The following is a 24,782-nucleotide window of genomic DNA, read 5'->3' as shown; positions in this document are numbered from 1 at the left end:
TCTTGTGGTCTGAGCCAGACCCAGCACTCGTCTTGTCCCTTCACACTCTTGTGTTCGGAGCCAGACCCAGCACTCATCTTGTCCCTTCACACTCTTGTGTTTTGAGCCAGACCTAGCACTCGTCGTGTCCCTTCACACTCTTGTGTTCGGAGCCACTCGTCTTGTCCCTTCATACTCTTGTGATCTAAGCCAGACTCAGCACTCGTCGTGTCCCTTCACACTCTTGTATTCTGAGCCAGACCCAGCACTCGTCGTGTCCCTTCACACTCTTGTGTTCTGAGCCGGAGCCAACACTCATCCCAGAGGAATGCTTGTAGATTTCGAAATCTTAAGTGAGTGAACAGAGACCTCAACAAACACAAATTAAGATTATTATGAACTGAACAAAACAAATTTCCGCTGTTAAACTGAAGTGTGCTAGTAACTGATAAACAAGGACCTTCCGTAACACGCTTGCCTCACAGTTTTGGCAGGCCACACACACTTACGTAACGGGTTTCGCGTGTCCTCTAAATTGTAATGTTCTTGACCCGGGTCCAAAGTCTTGTGACATCATTTCTTTGTGTCTGTGGCATGCAGTTCTCAGTGTGCTCATTTCTCTTGTGTCTTTTGGGGAGAGCTGCCTCCATGAAGCACTACAGTTTGGCGGGAGTCTTACCCGAAGATGACACTCGACACCCATGTTTGGGAGCGGCAGATTGCAAAACAACATTTTTTTGGGCCGCTGAAAATCCTTGCACCATGTGCTCTAGTGTGATGTCGTTGCTGCCCACCTTTTTTTTTCTTGTGGAGCTTTAGATAGTGAGAACTAGACCCGGAGGTATCAGAGCGCTTTACAAGAGCACCAGTTATGTAATAGACGGACATATTCATTTTTGTTAGGCACGGGGTGATTAAGTGATTTGCACAGTTTCACAGAATGTTGAGCATCCTTGCCGAGACTTGAACCCCGTTTCCTAGCACCAAGGTCAACCGCCATAGCCGTTAGGCCACATTCTCTCCCCTTTTAGCCACAATCTAGAGTTTGAGCCATGCTGCCAGCTCCATTAAAATTCATCCTTATTTTGAAAAGTCCACATCTTCTCACAAGTCTTCTTACTGTGCTGCCCTACACCAATGTGAAAGGGCACAAATGTACCGTATTCATGAAATATAGTGCATTCCTGTCCTTTTCCCCTGTGCTGCACCGCAATTTACTGCCATGGTGAAAGGGTGCCTCCGTTGAAGGCAGGACGGTTTTTGTGCAGGAAGAAGCCTCTTCCTGCACAAAAACAATCCCGTAAGGCGTTTTCCTCTTTTTATGTGAGCTTCAGAATGCAGCACACATGGAAAAAGAAAAAAATGAGAAGAAATACAAATATGTCTCTTCATTACTCTACCTCTGGGGAGGTGTAAGGTTTTGGTGCTGCCCCAGGCTTGCGTGATTAAGTAAGTCTGAGGCAGCGTTAAAATTCATGAGTGTTGGATGGGAACAGCCACAGCATCGCCCATGGAACGAACGCCTCCTTGACACAGAGTAAGGCAAGGCAGTGACTTATGCTGCTTTGTTGCACCCCATATCCATTAGGTCATTTCATGCCACGTTGGGCGGCTTTACATCACCTCATGGATATGATTGAGAAGCTTGCGCCGCCGCAGCGTCGAGAAGGACGCTCTAGTGGCCTAAATTCAGCTCCGCTCGAGTTCCCCTGACCATGATACGCGCACCTACATTGGTTTTAATCAATATATAATGCATCATCACTGTATAGATTGTGTCATTGTATTCTAGTTATGATATCACTACGCACCTGTAATAAAAATGCATCACTAATTAACATAAGTATCAAATTACAGTTGAGTTGTGATGTCACAATCCCTTCTGCCAGCGTTACCAGTTGTCACAGCAACACTTCAACAGGTGACTTTTCAGAAATATTTTTGCCGAATCCCTTGCTCTGTTTCTGTTTATCTGCTGAGAGGAAACATATGTGTGTTTGTTTGTTTACTAAGGGAGCAACTGGAGTTCAAAGCAAAGAGCTGGAAAGCTTCTAAAGCTCGCACTTGGCTTCTCAGTGAAGACATTTCACAAGAGATGTGTCCGCCTGTGTTAACTGCAGTCCCATTACTGTTATTGAACCTAAATGAGTTGTTATTGCAGTGCAGGGGTGTTCAGGACGACAGGGAGTTGAGGAGATGTCCTAACATGCCTCGTGCCCCTGGAAGGCTGGGGCTATCCCCAGAGTAGAGTAGATAAGATCGGAGTCAGAGAAAGAGTGTCTCCTGCAGCCGGTCTGTCACTCGACACAGACAAGGAAGTCTCTACGGCTAAGTGTGTGTTCACCAGGACAGCAGGAAAGTGTGAGTTGCACGAATGTTGCGGCTGGAGATTGGCCTCTTCTGCTCCCCAGGGGTTGAAATATCTCTGAGACATCATATAAGGCAGATACATGGAAACATAAAGAAAGACGTAACAAAAACACCATAATAACTGATCTCTAATCAAGAAACCAATACCAGTATTTTGTATTATAGTTAACCATATGAATAACCCATAATTGAGAATACGATAAAGCTGAAAATATGGCATTGATCCTAACCCTCTCCCTAATCCTGATACTGTCCCTTACCTATTTCTTATCCTTACTTACCCCCTTAAACTAATCCTTACTCTTAAACATTTCCCTGACATAGGCATTTACCCCACGCCGCCCCTTACTCTTTTACTAACCTCACTTCTAAAATCATCACCCTATTTTATCCTTACCATGTCCCCAATATCATCCCTAGCACCATTTGAATTAGGAATACATTGCTCAAGATGTTGTATTTATAGTGCCTTAGTGAGTACAATAAACTTTACATGCACTGAACACGTGTCATTAGGCAGAAAATAACAAAGCAGAGTAACATTAGAAATAAAATAACAAAGTACAAATAAATTAAAATTCAGCATCCTTGTGATGACATAAAATTTCCTATTAATCTTTTACAAAGATTGTTACAAGAAATATACAGAACTAGATGTGCAAAACATTAAAAAAATAATTGCAAGACTTCACAGAAAGTAAAACTGGTTTCTCCTAATGTGTGCCGCATACCAATTAAAAATCGTTCTAGATATCTCACTGCATTAGCACAGACTCTATTACAATTTTTTTTATAAAGAATACAATGGTTGCATCACCAGCAGCAAGGCGCCACAGCCTAAAAACAAAGGTACTTAGGATTTTCTCCTGGACTCTAGGATGCCAGGACAGATGCATCATATGTGTGCTAAAGTTCTTTCATGTAGGCCACACCAGTCACAAGCAAGTGCCCACTTTTCTGCACCCTTTACATACGGAAGTCATGGCCCGCACGATATTAGTAAACATAACAAATGTGAGCCCTGGACAAGTCCTGCCAAGACCCTCCACAAACACAAACTGTCCATTTATTCACTAGCGGTGCAGTCCTCCGAGTGGTCTTTGGTAGGTAGAGGCTTCTAAGCAGTTGTCACCAGATCATAAAGTGATCGAACAATCCCATCCCTGGCTTGAAACCAGTCTCCCCCGGGAGGATCACCCATGATTATTCCAGTTGTTTAAGGATAAAGTGACGGTCTAGAAAAAATCTTCAATTGATGTCTCAAGCTGTTCAGTGAAAGTAGTAGGGCTCGGATCTCAATCAGATGCTCATTGAGGAATATCAGGTACTCAGGAGTCTATAAGTCGTTATATGCGTATCCACGTTAATTTAGTGCTGGGCGTCGACAGAGACTATGTATGGAACAGCTTATATCTATCCTCTGATCCCAAAGGGGGTGTAATGACCTATGTCGCTTCTTCATGGTGGGTTGAGGTTCGACAGCGAGGTCGCTTTTCGGCTACGAAGGATCCGGGGTAAGAGGCATAAGTCATGTCACATCTGCAGACAATTTTCTGGGTCAAGGCTCATGAGTGACATCACTTCTGAGATTCCTACGGTGCAGACATCTACTACATCTCAGGCCCTGAGCTTTTTCCACATTTCATTATAAAAGGTTCCTTACTTGTCATGCTCACACTACTGGTTAAATACAAAACACAGCTATGACACAACATGCAAAAGCCGGGACTTGCAGCGTTGGGATTTGCATTTTGGAGTTTTTTGCGTCCACCCTTTCACCTCTTCAGACAGGAATCTAATTTTCAGCTTAGCTTGTCACCTCAGCCAGATCGTCTGAACCTTTCACCCTAGTTCTGGTTCCTCTGAATTCACCAGCGCCCACCATTTCAAGTTAGAATGGCTTTACCTGTCTGCTGAATTTATTATGATGCTTTCTACTTAGAAAATGATTTCCTCTTTTTGTGGTTCACAGAAAAGGCATAACATTGCGATTATCTAATAAATATCATTGTGACACCTTCAAGGGTGGCCAAACATGCTGGCTATTAATGACCCTTGAAAACCAAAAGCCAACACTGGTGGTGCCATATCATAGTATGGCCTTTGAGAGATTCCTGAGAGCCGGTGAACAACTGTCTATAATATATCAGCCTCTGTGATGTTTCCAGACCATCATCTTCAGTCTGGTACAGTTAAGCGCATCCGTGTGACTACTACAGCACTTAGATTGTTTGACAAATATTAGAGGACCACCAGGAACTGCTACAAACAGACATATCACCACAGCAACTAGAAAATGAAATTAAATAAAAAAATAAGGTTTGTGAGGTGCACACATACCCAAAGTTGTCTAGGCGCTAGTCTCAAAGAGGTGAACTGCTGACCAAGAAGATAGAAACTAATAATGAGTTAAATAAACATGTTTTAGATGATTTCCTAAAGGCTAACAGATCTGCTTTCCTTCACAATTCCAGAGGGAGGGAATTCCAAAGTCTTGTTGACCCCATGATGAAGCTTCTACTAGAAGCAGTACAAGAATGTACATGAGTGGTGCACCCTCGATAAGGGTCTCCATTGATAAAGTGAGAGCCTACAGGAACTAACAAACTTTCAAATCAATAACTCTAAGGCTAATATTTTATGTGCTGTAACAGTTAATGAAACATAAGGGCATCATTAATCTCCATGGTGTTATGTTGCATCCCTATAATTAGATAAACTCAATTCACATCCTTCAAACAAGGCCCGAATCATAATTAAATGAAAATCAGTCCCATCCATGTCCAGACTACTACTTGGGGATTTAACATACTAACACGCATAAAGACATGTGTTTCTCTTACTAAGAAAATGGATTCCTCTGTAAAAGGCTTTGAGTTTGCAAAATCTTCCTTTACATCAAGCAGGCTGAGAACATTGACTCTACAAGATCTGAGTCCATAAGATCTGAGTCCTCTCCGTGATCGTCCGCTTACATGAGGAAAACGTTGCCCGGGTGCGGTGGGGGGTATGGGGAGGTGACCGAGGACTTCCCGGTCGGCAGGGGAGTGCGTCAGGGGTGCGTCTTGGTGCCGACCCTGTTCTCACTGTTTGTCGACGGGGTGGCCGGTCGCCTCTCACTGACCCCGACCGATGCACCTGCTTTGGCCGGTGTACGCATCCCTATCCTCATGTTTGCGGACGACACGCTGATTATCTCGAAGACCCCCAGTGGCCTATCGAAGGCCCTCCGGTGTTTTGAAGAATTCTGCACTGTAAGGGGTCTGGAAGTTAACACGGGAAAAACCAAATTCATGTCATTTAATGGATCAAAATCCTTCAAGGGGAAAATATACATGAACAAGTTACCTTTGGAGGAGGTTACCTCATTTACTTATCTGGGGATAACATTACAAAAAGACATGCGCTGGGGTTGCCAACTAGACCGCGCCGTGTTGCAACATAAACAAAAATCAGGGGCTCTCCTATCCAGATTCAAAAACTCACTCACAAAGCCAATCTCTCCAGTTCTAGAAATCTATGGAACGATGGTCCTGGGCTCATGCCTTTATGGGGCTGAGCTCTGGGGCTTTGGCAATTTGAATAGCCTGAAGGTTCTAGAAAATGCTTTTCTTCGCAAAGTCACAAATCTTCCTCCTAGTACGCCATTGCGTCCCCTATTATTGGATCTTGGCAAAAAACCCTTAGAACATCTGGCGAGGTTACGTCCAATATTATATTGGCGTCGACTTTGGTGCACAGACAAACTCATGCACTATAGGAGTGGCTTTGTGGATATAATTGAATCCGATAGGTCCCAAAAAATAACTTGGTTGCTTGAGATAAAATCCCTTTTGGGTAGTATAGGCCTGATTGAACTTTGGAAAAATCCTGCATGTGCAGTTTTCCCCTCCAAAGAAAAGTTAAAAATGATGTATTAGGAATGGGTTTATAAACTAGAAATTGCCCAAGGCCTTTCCACCCACCTAACGTCCCGCTTCCTTGAGCTAAAAATCCAACCCCTCAAAGAGAAGTTTTGGGACATTATTGAAAAAACCTCAGATCGCAAGCTATACTTTCAGCTGCGGGTGGGTACATTACCCGTTGCAGATTTTACTTCTAGATGGGGGGGACCAGGTACTAGTAATGATGGGTGTTATAGATGCGTAGAAAAATGCGAAAACATAGGACATGTACTATTCTTTTGTCCAATGTATGTAACACCTCGAAAAAAATGGATAAAACCAATTTGTAAGTCTATGGGCATCAGAAGATATGCCATCGCCCTTCGCATTCTGTGCACTGATCCTGCACCCCCGATTTGTATAGCAGTGGCTAAGTTTATAGGGTGGGCCTGGGGCATAAGATCAAAAGCTTGAGACACAATGCAAACTCTTCCCCCACAAACAATACTACATCTTGCTAACATCACCCGCTGCAGTTATCATAAGTAGGCAACTAATGCGACCATAAAGTTATATTATGTTATCCCCTGTGCAATTTAAGCTGATATGAGCTAGTCCTATCCTCATGACTGTGATTTCTCATCCTTTTAAAGGAAGAATTAGCTTGACGGACATTTAAAAATGTAATTGGAATTTTATTTTACTTTTTAGGTAATTTATATAACTGTAAATAATGTTTGTAAATGTGCTTTTACGTCTTAATTGCCGAATAAAGCTGATTGACTTGAGTCCAAAAGACCTGAGTCTACAGGTTCTGACTCTACAAGACTTGAGTCTACAAGATCTGAGTCTAAATAATCTGTGTTCTGTAAGATCTGAACTCACAACATCTTGAAGATAGGCTGCCCTCCAGGAAGACAAATGTTCATTGGCATAATACCTCGACCTGGGCTAACATAAGCAGGGCTGGACTGGGAATGCAAACCGGCCCCGGCAATTAAGGTGGACCAGTCGCAGGGGGAGGGGAGGGGGACTTTGCTAGTGGGAGGCACTGCTGATGCTGCCTTTGGTACAGGGGGGCGATATTGCAGCACTGCCACAAAACCACCCCCCTGTTCCAAAAACATCCCCCACTGGTCTAAATCCAGCCCCCATCGTTCCCGCCCACCGGGGAAATGCCAAGTGCCCGCTACAGCCTGTTCAGACCTGAACATAAGAGATGTCCATCCCACTTTACCTACTAGGAGGCCCAGAATATGTTCTGTGACCTCGAGGGGTGCAATAAACATGCCCTGGTAGTGGGCATGTCATGCCTTGGGTAAGCCACATAAAGTGGTGGTGACAGCATGCCAAATCTTTAGTATGACCACACCTTTTGATGTGTGGAGGACGGTCTCCAGACTCCTCCCACATATAGTTACACTATAATATAAACCCAGACCGTGTGCTGATATTCCTTTTGTGTGTCAAATGTGCTTGCAGTAAGTGTGTAGCACATGTATGGTAGCATCGCTGGCACCTGATATTACCCGAGAAAAAGATGGAAACACCAAAGGAGAAAGCAGGAACCTGCAAGAGTGAGATAAACGCACAGGGATAGTCTGGAAATTGATTACAAAGGTATGGGGTGGATTGAGGACTGCGCAACATTGATATTATGCATGCTGAAATTTAATTGCGTTGACCAGGAACCTCTGGGCAGAACTCTGAGCCCCTGCATTTCTTTTACAAATTAAACACTGTAGATAGTATGACCCTGAGTGGCGAAAGTCTAAGTACTTGATCAGTGGAGAGTGGATCCAACTTCCCTAAGCAGTGAAAGTGTCTTGGTTTCATTCCTGCGGCTGGAGGGTAGAGACCCAGACACTGTAGTGAGGGAGGTTGGAGACAGGGTAGAGACCATAGAAATTCCATTAAGACCTTGTTAGCAAGGTGCTGCTGATTAATTCTTTCTAAACACTGCCATTTGGTGGACACTAGATGTGAGGGTTGGTGCTGCAGTTTTGGTGGTTCAAGGCGAGGAAGTATCTCTCGTGGACCTGACATTTGTCTCTTCCCCATTTCTACTTCAGGAAGGCAGATGGCAGCCACATGCAGAGATCTCACTCTTCATTGTGCCCTTGTTGGTGGATACTCCTACTTGGAGCCAGCATCATTGCTACCAGGTGTCAGAGCCAACACCCTGGACTAGAAGCTGAGAAGTAGCCAGAAAATGACATTTAAAAATTAACTGACCCAAACAAGTTCTGAAACCTTAGAGAGGGGATCCACATTCTCTTTCTGGGAAATGAATAAGAAATTCGGATCCAAACAGCTCCACTTTGTTCCAGAACCAAGTTCTTCACCAAAGAAGAGAGCGCTTCGCAGAGTACTCAAAGTGCGGCTAGTATCTGCATGACAACCAGTCTCCCAGAGACAAGAGGACGTTGACTGAATTCTGCGCTTTATGCAACAAGACAGTCTGAATAGAGTCTACAGCCTGTCTGCTGAGAGAGGGAAGAAGAATGCATTGCAGCACAGGAAGGTAAGTCCATCATGTTCCTGGCATGAGCAACACCCAGAGGAAGTGAACTACTAAAAGGGAGTGAAGCCAGGAGCAAACAGAATTGTGAAAGGATCCCCATTTCTCATGCCAATGCCCCTGATGTGGAAGATCTGATCAGCCGAGACCCTGAAGTTGCCAAATACATTCACCTGCTGTCAACCAGTCAGAAGGCAGCATCTGCTGTATACAGGAGCCGTCTGCACCTGGCTCGGGAAGAGTGCTATAGCACAAGATGAGTACCGTCATATGAGCCTGCTGAGTTGGCTCTACAAGTAGCTGAGCTTTGAGTGAGGTCTCTACTTCAGCATTTACAGTTACAAGAAGCGTCGCGGCAGGAGCGAGAATGCTGAGCATGCCTGCTCTCACCACCACAACAGCACTTGTAGTGAGCAGGTAAATAGGGGTCTAATTGGGAGTAGAATGAAAGACTGAAATCATAAAATTCTACTTCATGAACTCAACACTTGTGCCAGGTAAATGCCACCTGGTGAAAGCTTTTTGAACTGGTTTGCACATCTAGACAGTGGGGCACTTCTAAGTGAAGTGCACCCATGCCTATACCTATGCTGTGCTGGAAACCTGTAATATTAGGAAACCCCAATAGCAGGCAGTGGGTAGTCAAAGGTCTGTAGCTTCTCAATGAAGTGTGCAATAAGATTACTACCCTATACTGCCAAACCCTATTGAGCTCTGTAGTATTTAGTTTTGCTGTGAGATTAATTTGATTTCTTCTAACTAAAATATATGCACTGACCTGAGCATTACATTATTGTGTCTGCTGGCAGACTTTTGATTACAGAGCTCTTGTCACTCACTTTATATCCCTGAAAAGCCTCTGACTGCTCGCCCTCACCACCCTGAGAGTCAAGTGTGAGAAGTGTTATACTTGCCCAAATTTGCAGAGCTAGAGGCATCAGTGGCAACTAGCCTCAACCACTGCAGTCGCTGTCTGACATGTGGTCCTCAAATGGAGTCTGACGGACTGTGTATCATAAATGCGCGATAGCCTACGTACGGTAGGAGAAGGCTACTGGTGAACTTGTGGATACCCCTGGGGCCTGATCCAGGCTCATGGTGCCGAACCTAGTCTGCTCCTTCCATTGGAAAACACCAATGGGTGTGCCCAGCTTCAGAAAACTCAAACAAGTATGTTCCATTTTTTTAGAACAGCATCGAACTAGTCACATTGAGGCATATTTCCCATCCATCTGTACAACTGATTTGACTTGCAACCGGGCTGCGTCTACTCTGCTTGTTTCTAGGTTGACTATCAAGTGCAAAAGAGATGGGTTTTAGAAGGTTACAAAAGGAGCGAAGATGGGTCATGGTTCTGGGCCCTAAAGGCAGAGAATGACATGCCTTTAGAGTAAACACAACCACAATGGCCCTGGTGAAGCATGGAATAAACAGTAGATTGGCTTTCCTGTGGTCTCATAATTCTTGTGGGAATATATTGTTTGAAATGATTTTGCATACAGTGAGCAACAGAAGATAAGCAATGGATAGCATTATGACACGAAACTAGGACCTAAGACAACATCTTTTATGAGCCAATAAAGTGCCTTCAATTGAGACAATATATGTGATCTTATGGTAAGTCCCAAAATACATTGAGTGGCTGCATTTTAGATGTGCTGCAACCTGAAGACAAGACAGGAGAGAAATATGTGATAGCAAGGAAGTCCCAAGTCGAGGGAATTACAATAGCCCAGATGATAGGTCACTAATGCTGAGCCACCAAATTCCTGTTGGATTGAGAGGAAGTGTAGATTTCTTTTCTTAGAATACACAGGAAAAACAAGCAATTTATGTTCAGTTAAATGATGTGTGTTTTGAATAGGAGACTGTATTTAAAGAAGTCCCCTATATGTTTGGTGGATGTGGTGAAAGAAGAACGTCTAAACGTCTATTTCTAAAAGTTTTCACCTCTGCCTCTTCAGTATTATGGCACACATAATCATGCTAGTAGTAAGAGAAGAGTCTGTTAGATAGAGTAATGCCTTCTTGGGATAATCCCAAAGGGTTGCTGACTTCAACTACTCAACGTTGCTGTGTAAGAGTGGGCTTCTGCAATTCTTGCTTGTTTTCTAGCAAGGTCAAGATATTTACGATTTTGTGATGAAAGACATCAAAGACACTGTCACAAAGAGATTGTGAGTGAGGAGTATTTAAACATTTAATAACGGAGAAAGCTAATGTTGTGGCATTACTTGATTTGGTATTCTTTTTAGGACACTATGCTTCAAGTCAGCCTGATAAGTCTTTAATATGAGTTAATGGTTTATCTGTATTTAAGTTTGCCTGCAGGGGTGTAGGTTTCTCTCTAAGCACGTTCTAATTTTCTACAGTTCCATTTGCATGTGACTATAGAAGTGTCGGAGCGGTTAGCTGGAATAGTTTCATGGTCAAAGGTATATTTTGACAGGATCATGATATCAAGTTTAGAGATGATCAAATCATCAGCTACTGGCACATCATTCTCAGTGTTACAGGGAACTGGCTAAGAGGCCTCCATGAGCGCATCTATCTGCTTTTTCTTGAACTTGTCCCATGGTCTGTTAAGCGTGTAGATTCTGAGTGCCATGAGCATAAACTAGTGAAACAGGTAAAGCAAAAAATATTACCTTATGACTTGAGAAATCCAAGCACAACTAAATTTGCACTAATCATTATTTGAAAAGATTCAATCTAGAGAGTTGGGGGTGTGGGGTGCGTGCGAGAGTGTGTGTGTGTATGTGTATGTATGACCTTTTACTAACTGCTTCAGACCCATATCATTGCAAGAGTACATCAGGTGCTGGGTATCACTCATGCAGGGTTCGTTCAAATCTCCTAATATGAGAATGTTAATAGCGAGAAGAACGAGTGGTGTAATCCCTTCAACCAGATGTTCAATGAAGGATAGTAGAGACTTGGGAGTCTACACATCAGTATATCTTAAAAGTTCACAAGAGCATTAAGCATAACATTAAAGGCTCTAGCTCCAGCCAGGGGAATGGGGTTGATGGGAAGTTTGGGAACATTGTAGTGCTCATAATAAATGATCACCACTCGCCTGCTTGTCGACCTTGGAGGTTTGCATGGATACTTCTATTCCCAGCAGCAGTGGCTGCCTCAGTTACAGGTCTTGATGTTGACCTTGGTCTTCTTTCTGTTATAATAAGTAAGTCTAATTTGTGCTCAATGAGAAGGTCGCGCACCTCAAACGCAAGTCCGGTCATGGATCTGGAACTGGTCAGTGCACATGAGGTCTCTGATTAGGGTCTTGCGGCTACTGTCAGAGACGGGGGCCCTGGAAGTGTCAGAGTCAAATTGTATGAAAAGAACAGTAAACTTTAGGAAAGACTTCTGAATTAGGTAGGTGTCTGGAATAAAGTCACAAAATGGCTGAATATCGGAGGGATCGAATCAGAATCCTTATCTCAAACGTTTGAGCACTCAACCCGCCAGCATGTCCTGCCATGCGCCCGGCTCCTGCACAGACCTGCGCACACGAGCTTGTTATTTGTGCATCATCTGCACATAGGCAACATGGATTGAAATGGGGTTGCATTTAATAGTACTCATGGGATCCACTCATGACCTAACTTAAAAAGAAGAATGTTGACTGTGTTGTGCAAAGGCACCACAAAATGGCAGCCAGCACGAGTACAGCAAAGAATGTTACATGACTGATAAGAGGGGAATCAGCAGAAAAAATATTGGGTACCGCTTATTAAATCTACCAAAAAGCATGTAAACCCAAAATATAAATGGAATTACAGTTAAACCATCCACAATAGAGTGCCGTAAAAAAGAAAATAATAAAAAATAAAAAAAACAGATTAAGAATCCAAATTACTTCATTTACGACTTCGATTTAAAATTCATCCAAAATGTAAAATGTTCACTTTGTTCATAATGGAATAAAACGCAAAAGGTTGCATTAAATATTTCTCATAATGTCCACTCATGACCGAAACTGAAGCACGCGATTGCTAGATGTGCTCCCCTATTGCCTCGAGGTAGGACCAGTGACAGCGCCACCTAGAGGACCAACCTGGGACTCGCCGGCTACTACCACATCCCTCCTGGGCATCGACCTGTGGTCTCATACAGGCACCCAACATCATTCTCGCTATAACTGACCAATTTATGTTCATTTTTAAAGTATTTTGCAAAGTCCGTTTCAAAGTTGATTAATTCTACAGCTGATTGAAAAGAACTCAAATAGCGTGGAAGAAAAGCCCCTTTCTCCCTGCTAAGAGTTTAGAAGCATCTAGCAGCGCCAGCTGAGTGGAATATACTAGTCTAACAGAGTGAGGTACCAGAGGTCGAACATACTTGCCTTTGAGTGCCAAAGTGACAAATTACAGGGGCATGTTGTCCTCCTTAGACCATGCTTTCCACATATTGCAATTCATGACCAATAGCAGAAACAGGCCCACATTCCCTTCCACACAGTGCGGTGATGTCCAACCCCCAAAACAGATATATTCAGATTCGACAAGGATGAACAGGGGCATTTAGGATTCATACTCACAGTTTTCGCAGTTTCTCCCCGTGTATCCCGCGAGGCAGGCACAAGAGTAGGCGCTCGCCTTGTCCAGGATGCAGGTTCCATCATGAAGGCACGGTGAGGATGAGCATGCTGTAACAGAACACAACACGGCTTCAGTCTCTCAGCCTGGCTACTACTACAGCCTCTCGCTGGCATTTCTAACTCTTTTTTAATTGTGAACCACAGGAGGTTTTTGTTACATTATCCGTTTCCCACTTTCCTTCAGTACGTTTGTAATGAGTTGTTAGTTTGAAAATGATAACTTTAATGTAATACTGGGAATTCTGTTTCAAAGTGATCAATAACATTATTAAAAGTAATATCAACACAGCTTATCTGCACTGGTTAGTATCATCAATGCAATCAAACCAGACTCTCAGGGAGCCAGTAAGATCTGGTTTTAGAAATGACCTTGCTGCACCCAGCCTTCAGCAATTTCTTGAAATAAATTCCATTCACATGTTGGATCTAGACAGAGAAATAGTATAGTCTTACCACTAGCTATAATTAGTGTTCGTCTGACTACCTAAAGCCCCCCTCCTGTTGCACTGTTTGACTTGTGGGACACCCCCGCGCCGCACGGCCACCAGCTGCTGCGTGTGCCCCATTGCCCGCCCACTGCCTCGCTGTCTGCCTCGCTGCCGGCTGCCGGCTGACTCTGCTGTTGTTTGTTTTGATTTTTGTTTTGTTTTGACCGTCATTTGTGCCTGTATATTTTTATTTTCTGTGACCGTGTTAGCGTTTTTTTCCTTCCTGTTTGCCCGCCTATCTCGCCGCCCTCCGTCTTCCCTCCCCGCTCCCCGCTTCCCGCCACCACCGCTGACCCCGCCCCTTTTTTCCTTCTGTTCCCTCCCCGCTCCCGCCTCCCAGCTGCTCCGCCCACCCGCGCACTTGGCCTTATATGGCAACCGTGCGACGCAGGTGAGTGTGACCCACTTGTGGGACACCCCCGCGCCGCATGGCCACCAGCTGCTGCGTGTGCCCCATTGCCCGCCCTCTGCTTCACTGCCTGCCTCGCTGCCGGCTGCCGGCTGACTCTGCTGTTGTTTGTTTTGATTTTTGTTTTGTTTTGACCGTCATTTGTGCCTGTATATTTTTATTTTCTGTGACCGTGTTAGCGTTTTTTCCTTCCTGTTTGCCCGCCTATCTCGCCGCCCTCCGTCTTCCCTCCCCGCTCCCCGCTTCCCGCCACCACCGCTGACCCCGCCCCTTTTTTCCTTCTGTTGCCTCCCCGCTCCCGCCTCCCAGCTGCTCCGCCCACCCGCGCACTTGGCCTTATATGGCGACCGTGCGACGCAGGTGAGTGTGACCCACTTGTGGGACACCCCCGCGCCGCACGGCCACCAGCTGCTGCGTGTGCCCCATTGCCCGCCCTCTGCCTCGCTGCCTGCCTCGCTGCCGGCTGCCGGCTGACTCTGCTGTTGTTTGTTTTGATTTTTGTTTTGTTTTGACCGTCATTTGTGCCTGTATATTTTTATTTTCTGTGACCGTGTTAGCGTTTTTTCCTTCCTGTTTGCCCGCCTATCTCGCCGCCCTCCGTCTTCCCTCCCCGCTCCCCGCTTCCCGCCACCACCGCTGACCCCGCCCCTTTTTTCCTTCTGTTCCCTCCCCGCTCCCGCCTCCCAGCTGCTCCGCCCACCCGCGCACTTCGCCTTATATGGCGACCGTGCGAACGCGCAGCGGTCACGCGCAGCGGGCGCGCCGATTGTGCGCCGAAGGCGCGCCAAAGGTAAGCCCGTCTGCGCCCGTCTGCGCCTGGACCGCGCCCAGTGCCAGGACCCCTGGACCTCGAAGACCCCGGCCGACCCGCCGGACGTACTCCGCCGCCACCCTCATCGCTCTCAACACCGGCCGACTCCCAGAATGCCACCAAGCCACACCACGACGCACCCACGGACCTTTCAGCTGCCACGCCTGCAAATTCACCTGCATCCGGACCTGCCTCGCACCAGCACCCGCCAAGTCGAACACCAGCAGCACCCACCTCAAGTGCATCCTGCTCAACACCCGCTCCGTCCACAGACACGCCATCGAACTCTGGAACCTCCTAGACGCCACAGCCCCTGACGTTGCCTTCCTCACAGAGACCTGAATGAACGCCTCTTCAGCTCCCGACATCGCCATCGCCATCCCAGAGGGCTACAAGATCGTCCGGAGGGACCGCAACGCCAACCAGATGGGAGGAGGCATCGCCATCATCCACAGGAACACCATCCGTCTCACGACCAGCACCGACAACACCCTGACCACCGCCGAACACCTGCATTTCCAGATCCACACCGACCCGAACACCACCCTCAGAGGCATCCTGATCTACCGACCCCCGGGACCACGCACACAATTCAGCGAGGACATCGCCGACTTCGTCAGCCCGCATGCCCTCCCCTCCGCCGACTACATCCTCCTGGGGGACCTCAACTTCCACCTGGAGAACAACAACGACCGCAACACCAGCATCCTGCTCGACAACCTCGCCAATCTTGGACTCAAGCAGCTGGTGTCCACCCCCACCCACCTCGCCGGACACACACTCGACGCAGTCTTCTCTTCCAGCACAGACATCGACTTCAGCCACGCCACAGAGCTTCAATGGACGGACCACAGCTGCATCCACTTCACCTTCAAGAGAACGACGACCCACCACCACCAGCAACAGGTTGCCCGAAGAAGCTGGAACAAGATCACTGCCGACTAGCTCGCCACCTCCCTGAGCCAGCACCCTCCTGCCAGCTCAGCGAACCCCAGCCAGGCCGCCGACAACCTCACGAAGTGGATCAGCAACTGCGCGGACGAACTCGCCGCGCTGAGGACCCCGCCCAGCAGACCCGGCAGCAAGAAAGCCCCGTGGTTCACCGACGAACTCAAGAGCTCCAAGAAGAACTGCCGAGCCCTCGAGAAAGTCTGGAGAAGGGATCCTACACCGGACAACAGGACCACCCTCAAGCTGGCCACCCGGAAGCACCACCAGCTGATCCGCGCCGCCAAGAAAACTGCGTTCAAGGACCGGCTGGACAACAACGCACACAACTGCAAGGAACTCTTCAACATCGTGAAAGAGCTATCCAACCCCAGCGCAGGAAACAACGACATCACCCCATCGCAAGACCTCTGCAACTCCCTCGCTTCATACTTCCACAACAAGATCGCGGACATACACAACAGCTTCAACAACCAACCAACGCACACCAAGACCGAACAACCACCCCCCACCACCACCCTCCACGCCTGGACCCCGATCAGCACCGAAGACACCATCCGCACGATGAACTCCATCCACTCCGGACCACCGACCGACCCCTGCCCTCACCACGTCTTCAACAAGGCTGACGCTGTCATCGCACCCCACCTGCGAGACATCATCAACACATCCTTCGACACCGCCACCTTCCCTGAGAGCTGGAAGCACGCCGAACTCAGCGCTCTACTCAAGAAACCCACAGCGGACCCCACCGAACTCAAGAATTACCGCCCCATCTCGCTCCTCCCGTTTCCTGCCAAAGTAATCGAGAAGACCGTCAACAAGCAGATGGCCGCCTTCCTCGAGACGAATGGATCCCTCGACCCCTCACAGTCCGGCTTCCGAGCCAATCACAGCACCGAGACCGCCCTCATCGCCGCCACCGATGACATCCGAGCCCTGATGGACAACGGAGAAACAGCGGCCCTCATCCTCCTAGACCTCTCCGCGGCATTCGACACTGTCTGCCACCGCACCCTAGTACAGCACCTCAGCAACGTCGGAATCCAGGACAGGGCGCTGGAATGGATCATCTCCTTCCTCGACGGAAGAACACAGAGAGTCCGTCTACCACCGTACAAGTCAGAGGCCACCGAAGTCATCTGCGGCGTCCCTCAAGGATCCTCTCTGAGCCCCACCCTCTTCAACGTCTACATGAGCCCCCTCGCGGCCATCGCACGCCAACACAACCTCAACATAATCTCCTACGCCGACGACACCCAGCTGATCCTCTCCCTGACCAACGACCCCGCCGCCGCCAGAGCCAACCTGCACGAAGGGATGAAAGAGGTAGCCGAGTGGATGACGACCAGCCGCCTGAAACTGAACTCGGACAAGACGGAGGTCCTCATCCTGGTCTCCTCACCCTCCGCCTGGGACGACTCCTGGTGGCCTCCCGCCCTGGGCACCGCACCCAAACCGACAGACCATGCACGCAACCTGGGCTTCATCCTGGACTCCTCCCTCTCCATGACCAGGCAAGTCAACAACGTCTCCTCGGCGTGCTTCAACATCCTACGCATGCTACGGAAGATCTTCTGGTGGATCCCCACCGAGACCAGGAAGACCGTCACCCAGGCCCTCGTCACTAGCCGACTGGACTACGGCAACGCCCTCTACGCCGGTACCACCGCCAAGCTCCAGAAGAGACTCCAGCGGATCCAGAACGCCTCAGCAAGACTCATCCTCGACATCCCATGAACCAGCCACATCTCCGGACATCTGAGAGACCTTCACTGGCTCCCCGTCAACAAAAGAATCACCTTCCGCCTCCTCACCCACGCACACAAAGCCCTACACGACCAAGGCCCGAGCTACCTCAACAGCCGAATCAACTTCTACGCTCCCAAACGCCACCTCCGATCAGCCAACCACGCCCTCGCTGCCGTCCCCCGCATCCGAAGAGCGACTACAGGAGGAAGGTCCTTCTCCTACCTGGCCGCCAAGACCTGGAACTCCCTCCCGACCGACCTGCGCCTGACCCAAGACCACCTCTCCTTCAGGAAGAAGCTGAAGACCTGGCTGTTCGAGCAGTAGCGGCACCCCCCCCACCCCCAGCGCCTTGAGACCCTACGGGTATGTAGTGCGCTCTATAAATGTCATTGATTGATTGATTGATTGATTTGAGCGGTAGAGGAAAGCATCCACTCTACTGGCGGTCCACGCGTGTTCTTACAGGTACTTCCAAACTCCAGTTGGTGCTGCACAACCTATACACGATGTGTGTGCCCAAAGTTGTTTGCACACTCCTGCTGATTTTGCACCGAGTGATTTTTGCATTTTGATTTGAATGTTTCTAAATGTAATTTTGCTTCAATGTGGGCTACTACAGTGGTGCTTACTTTGCACCAGGGTGATTTTGCACGTGGATACAATTGTGCTTCTAAAGGTGCATCATATCCCTGCTTCGGTTGCACGTCACTGTCATGTCAGTGGTATGTTCTGTCAAGTGATGCACAGATGTTACACCTAGTGTGACACATGTCCATTGTGCTGAATGATTTTACCCCAATGTTCTACCGCACTAATGCTGACTTTGAGGCAAATGTGACTTTGAACATAAATGTATTTGTGGAACCCATTAGATTATTTGATCCTAAATGTTTTCTTGCATCAAATATGTCTCCACAGAACTGCTGATATGCACTAAGGGTGATTTTGCACCTAAATATGTATTAATAACTAAATATGTTTTTGGTCTTAAAAAGATTTCCACCCTCCAGCTAAGTGCAGTTGTCTACCTAAAGGTGATACCACAATGCGGGACGCCTCAAATGCGCGACGACTCTGGGGACAAGAGGCAGGAGCATACTATAGACCTAGGACGTGCTCTTCTGTGCACATTCCTAGCTAATAAGTTTGAGAACATGCTGCTGGGTAATTTAAGGTGGAAGTAGGACATACGAGTGTCCCTTACACTTCAAGACTCGTACACCATAACTGCTGTTGTTATCACTGTCAAAATGTCATCACACTTTCGCTTTCTCTTCATATGATGTGGAAGAAATTATTTTTTTAATAAGTATTTAAAAACCACTATGCATGTATGTCAAACCTCTACTCAATCCACAAATAACATGGATGCATTAAACCACACCTACCAATGTTGATATGTCTACTATTATAATTATAATCCTTGCGATCTGTGAAAAATTATCAATTCATGTTTGTACCGGGGTTCACAAAAATTTCGGGACCCCAGAGTCCACCTGATGGTCCAGGATATCAATGTTCGGGATTTAAGTACATTTTTCTTTGGTTAACATTTTCAACCAGGGAGTTACCTATAAAACACCATCTAGGGCAATTTGTGGTATTTCGGAAGTACAATATTATGGCATTCATAGCTGCCCTGGGGTGTCAAGTTGTCCCACTTTTCCCTCCTTATTGTCATTTCCACTTTCCTACATGCCCTTGTATTCGCCATGTTGGCAAATGTGTTAAGTGCCGAGGAGCCAAAATGACAGAAGGTCTGATTTAGATCTTGGTGGACGGGTTACTCCAGGGATGGATATCCTGTCCAGCAAAATATAAATTTCATATGTTGTAAGGGGATTCATATTTTGGCGGACGGCATGTTCATCACTGTTGTGTGACAGGATCTAAGACGTGTTCAGTGTCTAGTAACCATACTTCATTGTTGCGAAGAACAATTGACTTCTAACTTTTTTCCATAACAAAGGCCATATCAAGTTAATGACCACTTTAACACTTTAATCAAGTTGTATTATTTCTTTAATTTTGGAACCTATTGGAACAGATGTGTGAAAAGTCAGTAAGTGATGGTCAATAAGATGCAGTATTATCCGATTGTGATTACAATATTAATGATCAAGAAACAAACCTGTGATTTCAGCAAAGCTTGCGTAGAATCCATCAAAGTTCTTAGAGCCGTCAGACTTGAAAAGAACATGGAGTGAGTTCCCGGTGCTCCTGATTGGAGGTGGGCGATCATTGCCGCAGAATCGTTTAATAATCCTGGCATCTACATTGTCGCCATCACGGATCTCCAGGTAGTCATACTGGCACATATAATCAAACTCCACGCTCAGCATGGCAAATCTTGGAATAAAGATGATAATGTGAAAATATGGTTCCTTTGCATAAATCATAGGAATTTCTTATTTTCATGTATTTTAGAGAAGATGTAACAATAGCTCTTAAAACCACACCAGACATTATCAAACTTTTACACATTGTGGAATCGAAAACGATACACATCAAACAGATGAATTTAAAAAACAACCAAACACGATAAATAGTAGGGGCATTCTAGAATTCAACTCCAGTGTCATCAAAAAGTGGGAAACTATGGATTGTAAAATCCAATGAGACATCAAAGAGATCAACTTGTTGCTTTCGACATCTGAGGGCTAATCAAGTTGAATGACATTCCCTAATACAAAACTCAGCCACACAACATTAAACAAAGGAAGGTTCTATGTTCAAAAATCAAACCAGAGGAGGGGCATGGCTAGCTAACACCCAAGATGGCCGCACTTACTTAGAACTCCGATCACCGCCTGACTAATATTTCCCCCATATCCACCACAATCATCCACAAAGTGCATCGATTGGGAGCCTCAGGTGCTCAGGACTCACCCGGTCCATTGGGAGCGAAATTTCGACGGCCCCAACCGGAGCTATCGGCTCTGTAACATTTTGACAGAGGGAGGCGGAGTTTCGGCCGCAGCATTGACCGGCGCACAACTACGGCACTCCGGAGTCACTGAGGTGGGCCCTGGCGACGGATCGGGCCTCCTTTGGGTCAGACACATTCCTCTGCCCCCTGCACTGTCCCGACCACTCCGCATCCTCGGCTCCCGATGGGCTACACGTTGATTGTGACAGCTATGCTGCGCCGGTTGGGCTCCGGTGCACGCAGCTCCTTCGGAGCACCCCGCTGTTGGCCCGATTTCTGCATCTCGGCAGTGAGTGGGGAGGTGTAGGACCTTCCTCTTCCCCCCTGGTAAAGGCTCCCGACAGACTCATCAATTAAAATTGACTAAATTTGCTCACACTAAGTAGGATGCCTCTGAAGAGAAACATGATGACCCGGAAACAGGACAGCACAGCGATGCAGGGGCCCCGACATTGGTGGATGTCATGGCGGCAATCCAGGGAGTCCAAACAGTGCTGGAACACAAGATCGACGCGTCATAACTGAGTTCACCCTTATCAGCGCCGACCTCTGCAACATGGGAGACAGAGTGAAGGTGACTGAAGACTCGGTTACCACACTTCAGGCTTCCACAAAGTTACTCGAAACATCGGTAAAGGGATTACTGGCCAAAACATCGGACTTGGGAGGTGAAGCTGGAGGACTACGAGGGGCGCGCACGCAGAAATAACGTGCAAATTTTGGGGGTGCCCGAGAAAGCAAACCACTGATCTCTTTGTAGAGGACTTATTTCAAAATCACCTGCAGTCCAGGTCCCTCCCTCAATTCTTTTCAGTGGAACGTGCTCATAGAGTGCCTGGGGGCCCCCCCGAAACCAGGTGCACCTCCCCGCCCCATCCTGGCAAGGATTTTCAACTTCCGTGACAGGGGCGCCATCCTACAGACAGCAAGGACAGCCCCAAGGGTCAAATTTGAAAACTCTACCATTACATTTTTTCCTGACTTTACCTACAAGGTACAACAACAACGTAGATCCTTTCTGGAAGTAAAACGGGCCCTCCAGAACCAAAACCTGAAGTATGCCATGCTTTTCCCAGCTAAATTGCGAGTGCAGGCAGAAGGGAAATCATGGTTCTTCCAGACCCCGGAGGAATCCTAGGAGTGGCTGGAAGGCTGGCGCTCCTCTGGTAGTGGGGGATGTTCCTCCCCCAACCGACAGCAGGGGCAAGACAACCGTCTTGAAAGAATCGGTCGAAGTGATAGCGATTGATAGCGGATGGGCCGGGTTCCAAGACAGTGCCTTGTCCTCTTTCTCATGTTCTGCAGAATCTCTTGCCATGCTGCAGTGACTACAAATACTGATTGGCCCCACGAGGGCGAGGGTGACTATACTGTATGATGTTATGTTTGTGATCTGTATAGCTTTTTATCTATCCTGTTGGAGACTGTATAAAGTAGGCAAGTTCCAATATTAAGCACATTGCTCCTGGTTTTCGATCATGATGAGACTGCCACTTGTGACTATTGGGACTCACTAATCGAAGCGGCTCACTGTTATCAGCATAATATGCTTGGGCTCACATAATAGTTGTCATGCATGGGGGAATGCGTTCATGCTCTAGGGTAGTTAGGCTTGTAGCGTTCTCCCTTATTCAGTATGTTTGTTTTGGTTACACAGGCACTCTTTAAAATTGGGGGGTGGGCAGTTCTACGTCCATGTTGCAGGGAGGCAGGGGGGTGGGTGGTGTTTCAATGTTTTTTTTATCACATGTATGTTCAGTGTAGTCAAATGGATGGTGCTTTCTTAAACACATTCAGGGTCGTCATCAGTATAATTGTCAGTTTCCTATCGCTTACAAATGCATTATCCCAAGTTTTAACATTTATCAGGGGAAAAGTGATGGTTAGATGTTATATTTTCTTTGTTACCCCTCGTGAGGAGGGGCCCCTTGCCCCCAGTATGAATGAGTGCTGATTACGATGCAAATCCACCGTTGGGCCGCCTCAAATTAATCTCTTGGGATGTGAACGGTTTGGGTGATCTTATCAAACGGAGTATAGTACTGCAATTTTTGAAGCGCCACACCCCAGACCTTGTATTACTCCAAGAAACACATATCCATGGAGTTTACTATTGCGCTCTTAATAGGTGGGGTTATAAGTTGGTGGCTCACGCCGGCTATACTAGGGGGTCCAGAGGGGTGGTATCCTGGTACATAACTCCCTCCCTTTCCAAATACAAAAAGTTGGGTAAGTTCGTGCCTGCCTCGGGGCAGAGGGAGGGTCGGTCCCTTAATGTGACTTCCTTATACGTGCCCCCTAGAATTCATTCTCCTACACTGCAGGATTTGGGCCCGCATATGTTGAATTTGCTGGAGGGCGACATTCTGATGTGAGGCGATTGCAATACAGCTTTAAACGGTGAGCTTGACCTCATGCCGACTAAACGGGGGGATCAACAGGTAAACTACTGGCAGACTTTCTGCGGGCGCTAGGCCTGATAGATGTTTGTAGGACATATAACCCCACGACCAAGCACTACACATTTTACTTGGGGCACATGGGAGTCTCTCCTGCATAGACTATTTTTTTTGCACAGCTTCCCAACTTCCTATGTTTAGCGAGATCTCCTTTCTTCCCAGAGACATCTCGGATCACTCCCTGATCTTGGCATATTACAGGGGGGGTGACACCCCCACCAGTCGTCACGACATGACGCTCTATCCCTGGTACCTCAGAGTGCCACAGATAAGAGACAAACTGACGGAGGCCACAAAGAATTACTTTTGAAGACAATGACGGATCTGTTGAGTCAGACGTAATACAATGGGAGGCCTAAAAGACTGTGATCCGGGGATGTGTGGTCGCAGCGATAGCAGGCCATAAAAAAGAAAAACGTAAGCAGATGGAGGAGGTGGAGAGAGAGAATGCCCAACTTGAAAGGTACCTGGTGACCTCGGGCACACCGGATACCGCGCACAAACTGGCAATTAAACAAAAAGGGTATAGGGATATTGCGGAGGAATCGGCTAGGGTCCAGTACCAGGCCATGCAACATCGGGTCTATGATATAGGCGACAAAGCCAGTAAACTACTAGAGTAGCTTGATAAGAGAGAGATGGCCAAAAGGTGGGTTGCTCAAATTGTTGACCGTGAGGGTATGACAATACATACAGAGCTGAGATTGCGGGGGCATTTGCCGACTGCTTCGGGCGGGTTTATACCACTACACATTCATCCCCCCAGGTGGAGACGGCGGAACTGTTATTGACTTTGCCTTTGTATGTCTTAGAACCACAGGATGTTGCGGATCTTGATGCCGCCTTGACGGGCGAAGAGGTGTCAAAAGCAATTGGCGCTTTGCAGTCCGGTAAAGCCATGGACCCTAGTGGCCTTCCAATTGGACTTTACAAATCTAGCGCTTCCACGATTGCCCCATTTCTCGAGCGAATGTATGAAGAGAGCATTAACAAAAGGTGTGTTACCTGTGACACAGCGTCTTGCGACTATCGCAGTCATTCATAAGAAAGGTAAACCACCTGAGCAATGCAGTTCGTAAAGACTAATTTCCCTCTTGGATCCAGAAGTCAAAATATTATCTAAACTCTTGGCTCGGCGCCTTTCACCTTACCTTCAAAAGCGGATAAACCCGGACCAATCTGGCTTTATGCCAGCTAGAAACACCGCGATGAATCTCTGTCGCCTATATGGGGTTCAGGGGCAGGCCTCCACTAGCAAAAGAGGACTCCGTAATTATGTCACTTGACGCCAAAATGGGGTTTGATATGATCGAATGACCTTTTTTTTGCCTCACTCAAAAGATACGGGTTCGGCCCTCGATTTTTGCCTTGGGTACGTCTTCTTTACTCGAAGCCCCTAGCCCGGGTCGCAGTAAACGGTGCCCGGTCAGCAACCTTTCTTTTGGGACAAGGTACGAGACAAGGTTGCCCCCTGTCGCCACGGGTCTTGTACCACTGGCTATTTGGATAAGGGGGGACCCCCTTATTAGGGGCTTAAATTGGTTGGTAGAATGGGGGGACAAGATCTCCCTCTATGCCGATGATATCTTGCTTTATCTAGCTGGGCCCCGCTTTTCTATTCACAGG

General features: G+C 47.2%; 1 protein-coding gene across 2 annotated transcripts in view; it reads right to left on the bottom strand.

Annotated features, from left to right (window-relative positions):
- PAMR1 (peptidase domain containing associated with muscle regeneration 1) overlaps positions 1-24,782 on the bottom strand; it is a 293,605-nt gene that overhangs the window by 169,463 nt on the left and 99,360 nt on the right. For both annotated transcript variants that reach the window (XM_085643491.1, XM_085643490.1), the window contains exons 5-6: positions 19,900-20,117; positions 13,301-13,408 (exon numbers count right to left, since the gene is read on the bottom strand). In XM_085643491.1, coding sequence (XP_085499617.1) covers positions 13,301-13,408; positions 19,900-20,117 — 326 coding nt within the window. The remainder of the gene's footprint in view (positions 1-13,300; positions 13,409-19,899; positions 20,118-24,782) is intronic.

The sequence above is a fragment of the Triturus cristatus genome, chromosome 3_1 (assembly GCF_964204655.1).
Source record: "Triturus cristatus chromosome 3_1, aTriCri1.1, whole genome shotgun sequence".
Classification (NCBI taxonomy): domain Eukaryota; kingdom Metazoa; phylum Chordata; class Amphibia; order Caudata; family Salamandridae; genus Triturus; species Triturus cristatus.
This window is presented reverse-complemented; position numbering and strand designations above follow the sequence as displayed.